This window comes from Ooceraea biroi, chromosome 9 (assembly GCF_003672135.1).
Source record: "Ooceraea biroi isolate clonal line C1 chromosome 9, Obir_v5.4, whole genome shotgun sequence".
In the NCBI taxonomy this organism is placed as follows: domain Eukaryota; kingdom Metazoa; phylum Arthropoda; class Insecta; order Hymenoptera; family Formicidae; genus Ooceraea; species Ooceraea biroi.
Genome location: NC_039514.1, coordinates 15,466,698 through 15,473,139, shown reverse-complemented (window position 1 = coordinate 15,473,139; position 6,442 = coordinate 15,466,698). Strand labels below are relative to the sequence as shown.

General features: G+C 35.3%; 1 protein-coding gene across 1 annotated transcript; it reads left to right on the top strand.

Annotated features, from left to right (window-relative positions):
- The first annotated feature begins 2,714 nt into the window (after positions 1–2,714).
- LOC113561448 (alcohol dehydrogenase [NADP(+)] B-like) lies at positions 2,715–3,993 on the top strand. The gene is made up of 2 exons (XM_026972224.1): positions 2,715–3,134; positions 3,230–3,993. Exons 1-2 carry the CDS (start codon positions 2,826–2,828, stop codon positions 3,602–3,604), a joined length of 684 nt encoding a protein of 227 aa, XP_026828025.1. The 5' UTR covers positions 2,715–2,825; the 3' UTR covers positions 3,605–3,993.
- Positions 3,994–6,442: the final 2,449 nt, after the last annotated feature.

The window sequence follows — 6,442 nt, the reverse complement described above, 5'->3', positions numbered from 1 at the left end:
TATTTCTTTATGGTATTTAGAGATGTGGCGGAGCTTGCGTTACGTACCTTCGTTACGATGAACAGATCCGATCGCTCGATTTTACCAGAATCCAACCATTCTTCAGAACATTGCCAATAATGCTCTCGTTTTCATAGACCGTTGCTGTATCTATGTGCCTGTATCCGGCTTCCAGAGCCGCGTCCAGAGCTGCTTCTAATTCCTCTCCACTTGCCTTTTATCATATACATATTACATTATGAATCTATATCGTTACTCTTTTTCTGTTTGAATTACAACATGAATTGCTCCCTGAACTTACTTGCCAAGTTCCAAATCCCAGAATGGGATTGTTTGCCCTGTCGGCAGAAGCACGCTTGAATTCGACGCCATATTCAATGCACGCTGAGAGAATGCCGAAACAAGACTGGGAGATCATCGTAAAGCGGTGCTGAAAGTACCCTTCACCCACACTACTATATTCTTTAAAACCTTCGCTTACGGTCATTCTATCTTTCTATAATCATTCAAGCACAACGTGGCACACTTCTACTGCAGGTGTTCAATATATTTCATCTGCAAATATCTCATTCGCTACAGTTGTCTACATAAATATTGTTACGTTCAAGGAAAAGAGAGCCACGTGAATTTCATTCTGTGAATTGAGAAATGTGAAATGAGACTTGACCTCATTATTAAGAAATCTGAGAGATAAGATCACAAGCGAGATGCGATCTAATTTTTATCTTATCTAAAACAAACTAAAGGCACGAAAGTGAATTGAAGTTAAATAATTAAAATTAAGAGCAATTACAATTAACATCACATAAAATGCTACTGCTTTTATTTGATTTATTTGTTCGGCGAAAGCAAATTATTTGTGGAGTGCAAATGATAATTGTAACGAACAATTGTAAATCGTGAACGGAAATCACGATTATAATGTTCTTTCACGCATTAATCGCCGACAAGCTATTAAAATAAATCTTATCAATAAGCATATTGCGTTTCCGCTTCTTATTATTGATATAAGACTGTGTAGTGAGAAATCCAAATCCGAAAGGATTAAGGGGAGCCTGCTTAGAACGCTGAAAAAGGTATATTTTACGAATTTTTTTGGAGAAAACTATACAGCGGATCATTTAAAACTTTGATGCATTTATTAGTACATGTTAAAGATAAAAAAAATTATTTTTTGATTTGAATATATCGCTTGTAGAGGTCGTCCTGGAGAAATCTTAGTGCAGCCGCGTCGCCGGCATTGCAAATTGGTGAGCATTCTCCGCCTCCAAATTTCGTCTAAACTGAAAAATTTGAAATATCTTCTCGTATATTATGAATTCCCATCGTCGATGAACCAAGAGAGAAGAAAAAGTTGAAAAGTGCCAAAATGGTGGAGCTTAGAACACAAAAGTACGATTTTTAGGCAAAGTTTTTGAACTTTTTCATGCAAAAATAATTGTTTAACTTAATGTTTTTATGAATATTAAAGGTTCATCGACGATGGGAATTCATAAATAAGAAGAAAATATTTCAATTTTTCAGTTTGGATGAAATTTGGAGGCAGGAGAATGCTCACGAATTTTACAATGCCGGCTGCACTAAGATGCCTCCAGGACGACCTCTACAGGCGATATATTCAAATCAAAATAATCGAGAAACACCAAGTGCATGTGTGCGTACGCGCGCGCGTCCACACATACACACAGGGAAAGAGAATGGTTTAGAAAAAGGGTTACAAACTTTGAGATATATATAATAAATTGAGATATATATATATATAAAATGGGCCAAATAATATGAACTCTTCCACGATCTAATGCTCGAGGAGCAAAAACACTGACAAATATCTACAAAATACAAAAACAAATACAAAATTGAGACATAATTTTTTAAAAATTGGTTTTAGGACCCGAGTTTATTAAGACTTGTTTTCTTATTTTGGTCCATACCACTATCCTTCAAAGTCTGTAATTTCTTTTCTAAAACATCCTGTGTATATGTATATATTTATTATACAGGGTGTCCCGGGTTTTAACCGACAAACTGCGGGAGCATATTCTACTAGTGGAAATAAGAAAAAATTCTTATATCGAGTTTGCTTAGAAATGCTTTATTACAAAGTTATAAACCAATATTGAAAAGAAATATCAGATAAGTAACAACGGAGTTTTTCACAAAAATAAAAATTATCTACGCAATGATTTAGTGACGCGTTTCAAAATGTTGTCCTTGCACATCGATACGAGCTAGACATCGACGTAGTACAGAATTTGTTACGGTACGACATTCCCGAAAATTTTGTTGCATCTCAGTAACTGAATTAGTAATTCGTTGCTTTAAATCTATCTGGTACTCTCCTGTTAGGAAATCTACGTTGATACTCTCGTACGGCAGCTCGTGCATTTCCGTCACAGAATCCGTACACGAAATGAATATCGGTGTATTCCTCATTTGAAAACACTTTTGGCATTCTGATAGTAATCGCTAGTTGACACGACGATTGAAATCTAACGGCTACTGTTGTGAAAGTAACAATCATACTGAATCGTTTCAACATAGTGAACATGAATACATGTGAATACACGTAACATAAACATCTTGGACCTTCCAAATTCTACACTATGTTCCGTTGTTACTTATCTGATATTTCTTTTCAATATTGGTTTATAACTTTGTAATAAAGCATTTCTAAGCAAACTCGATATAAGAGTTTTTTCTTATTTCCACTAGTAGAATATGCTCCCGCAGTTTGTCGGTTAAAACCCGGGACACCCTGTATACACGACGTATGTAACTAGGTACCTCCCAGTGGTAACAGACCTGGAGACATAAAAAAGTGGATTATGAGATCGCTCCATAATTTGCAACTGAGTTATCTGGATCTATACCTGGTGCATACTCCGTTTGCGTTTGAAGAAGCTGGGGATGATTTGCATCCTCGTAATGAAAAAGGCGAAATAAGAATGGACGTAAACACGGATCACTTGAAAGTATGGTCGATGATGGAACAACAGGTTCAGGAGGGACGTACAAGAGCGATCGGACTGTCCAATTTTAACGTGACTCAAATAAAACGTATCTTGGCTAACGCTGAGCTGGCGATCTCAAACTTGCAGATTGAATCGCACCTGTATTTCCAGCAGAAGGAATTGGTAAATTTGATTTTTCCTGTCTCTCTCTCTCTCTCTCGATTCGGAGGTTTAGTTTTATAAATATAAAATTTCTAATATACTGACATTCCTCGTAGGTGAAATTTTGCCGGGACAACAAAATCAGCGTAACAGCGTATTCGCCTCTGGGTACGCGTGGATATGTGAAGCAAGTCGGAATGACAGAGACCATACCTAATATGTTGGAAAATCCCACCGTGTTAGAAATGGCAAAAGCATACAATAAGACTCCTGCTCAAATACTGCTCAAATTTATCGTCCAAAGGGGCATAATAGCCATACCGAAAAGCACAAATCCTAAGAGAATTCAAGAGAACATACAATTATTTGATTGGGAATTGGAAGTTAAGGATATGGAGAAGTTAAGAGCTCTTGACATGGGAGAATCAGCGCGCATATGTGATTTCAGTTTCATGAAGGGCATTACAGAGCATCCAGAGTTTCCTTTCTAATGTTATGCATTAATCTCTCATCTCTCATGTTTATGTTATTTTATTGCTTCTTATGTTATGTAATGTAAAAACTGTTATCTTATGTAGAAAATGTTATCACGTTAAATTTCTACAGTAATTAATGTTTCAATGCCTTTTACTCTTATAGAGATTTTTGAACGTGTTGAAATATTTTGTTGCACATCGTGTAAACGCATATATTGTACTTACTGTATAATAAATAGAAGATATTAATATAACAGATATTAATAATTAATATCAATATTTAATTCAGAAAAATCATGGTTATAAAATAATACAAGTAAGTACCATGTAACCGAATTTATAAAGTAAATTGCAATTGACTTCTTGTAAAAATTACTGTTTACACTAGATATTAATTTTCAAAAGCGAAGGATAATCGCATACAATGTTGACCATTTTCTATTAATAATTTCACCTAAATTGATTGCACGGAATAATTTTGTTAATCAGATAAACAAATACATATTAGCGTCAAGCATTTGAGGTTATATATCCCACACCGCAGACCGCTTTCACGTTACCTACTTTCTTACTTCGGTTATTTCGGACAGTTTTCGTTAGCTTTCACGTATTTTTCTTCCGGCCGTGAGAAGACACCAAACACTTTAACAGTACTCTCGCATACACTAATAAGTGACTCGTCGAAATGTGTGTTACTAGGTCCATTTGTCGCGTCTCGAATTCTCGATCCTTCTCTCTCCCTCTCTTTCTCTCCTTCCCCCTCCCTCTCTCTCTTCCTCCAGAGCTTGAGTACATATTTACTTAATGTTAAGTAATATTTACTTAATGTGTAAAAGTAGAACTGGAAGGAAAATGTACAAGCAGATCCAAGTAATGCAGTCCGCAAGTACTCGGATATAATTGACGAGTATACTCCGCTGTAAAAAATTTAGTAATTAAGGGGAAGCTGGAGTTGCTAGTGAACTATTTTTTCACTATAGCGATGGTAATTGCAGTTTCGAAAATTCTCTTTATTGTTTGTGCGGAATAAAAAATCCTTTTCCACAAATGAAGTATAGATAGAAAGAAAGCCCGCTCTACAGGACTTTATACTCAAATTGGAAAAAAGTTAAAAACTTGCATTTGTCTTTTCTAACTTTTTTCAATTTTGAATATAAAGTTCTGTAGAGCGGGCTTTCTTTCTATCTATGCTTCATTTGTGGAAAAGGATTTTTTATTCTGCACAAGCAATAAGGAGAATTTTCGAAATTGCAATTATCAACGCTATAGTGAAAAAATAGTTCACTAGCAACTCTAGCTTCCCCTTAATAAACGCGGACGCCGATGGAAAGTTATGCGTCAAACGTCTGTGAAATGACAGTTCATTGTTCAAAAGCAAGCGCAAGTATAAAATAGCAATCTGATAAAATATTAATAATAAAGAACAAGTTAAGGGGATGCTGGAGTTGCTAGTGAACTATTTTTTCACTATAGCGATGGTAATTGCAGTTTCGAAAATTCTCTTTATTGTTCGTGCGGAATAAAAAATCCTTTTCCACAAATGAAGTATAGATAGAAAGAAAGCCCGCTCTACAGGACTTTATACTCAAAATGGAAAAAAGTTAAAAACTTGCATTTGTCTTTTCTAACTTTTTTCAATTTTGAATATAAAGTCCTGTAGAGCGGGCTTTCTTTCTATCTATGCTTCATTTGTGGAAAAGGATTTTTTATTCTGCACAAGCAATAAGGAGAATTTTCGAAATTGCAATTATCAACGCTATAGTGAAAAAATAGTTCACTAGCAACTCTAGCTTCCCCTTAATAAACGCGGACGCCGATGGAAAGTTATGCGTCAAACGTCTGTGAAATGACAGTTCATTGTTCAAAAGCAAGCGCAAGTATAAAATAGCAATCTGATAAAATATTAATAATAAAGAACAAGTTAAGGGGATGCTGGAGTTGCTAGTGAACTATTTTTTCACTATAGCGATGGTAATTGCAGTTTCGAAAATTCTCTTTATTGTTCGTGCGGAATAAAAAATCCTTTTCCACAAATGAAGTATAGATAGAAAGAAAGCCCGCTCTACAGGACTTTATACTCAAAATGGAAAAAAGTTAAAAACTTGCATTTGTCTTTTCTAACTTTTTTCAATTTTGAATATAAAGTCCTGTAGAGCGGGCTTTCTTTCTATCTATACTTCATTTGTGGAAAAGGATTTTTTATTCCGCACGAACAATAAAGAGAATTTTCGAAACTGCAATTACCATCGCTATAGTGAAAAAATAGTTCACTAGCAACTCCAGCATCCCCTTAACTTGTTCTTTATTATTAATATTTTATCAGATTGCTATTTTATACTTGCGCTTGCTTTTGAACAATGAACTGTCATTTCACAGACGTTTGACGCATAACTTTCCATCGGCGTCCGCGTTTATTAAGGGGAAGCTGGAGTTGCTAGTGAACTATTTTTTCACTATAGCGTTGATAATTGCAATTTCGAAAATTCTCCTTATTGCTTGTGCAGAATAAAAAATCCTTTTCCACAAATGAAGCATAGATAGAAAGAAAGTCCGCTCTACAGGAAAAAAGTTAGAAAAGACAAATGCAAGTTTTTAACTTTTTTCCATTTTGAATATAAAGTCCTGTAGAGCGGGCTTTCTTTCTATCTATACTTCATTTGTGGAAAAGGATTTTTTATTCCGCACAAACAATAAAGAGAATTTTCGAAACTGCAATTACCATCGCTGTAGTGAAAAAATAGTTCACTAGCAACTCCAGCATCCCCTTAAGAATCGTCTCTCGAACGTCTCTGTCGAGTTCTGAATCTCTCCTCTCACATCCTGCGAATCGTGTGATTACACGTAAGTATGAAG

Bases quoted from the DNA above. Each gene is read 5' to 3' on its own strand.
- LOC113561448 (XM_026972224.1), top strand. From the start codon at position 2,826: ATGAGATCGCTCCATAATTTGCAACTGAGTTATCTGGATCTATACCTG. The intron at 3,135-3,229 runs GTAAATTTGATT...CATTCCTCGTAG, and splicing joins ATTTCCAGCAGAAGGAATTG to GTGAAATTTTGCCGGGACAA.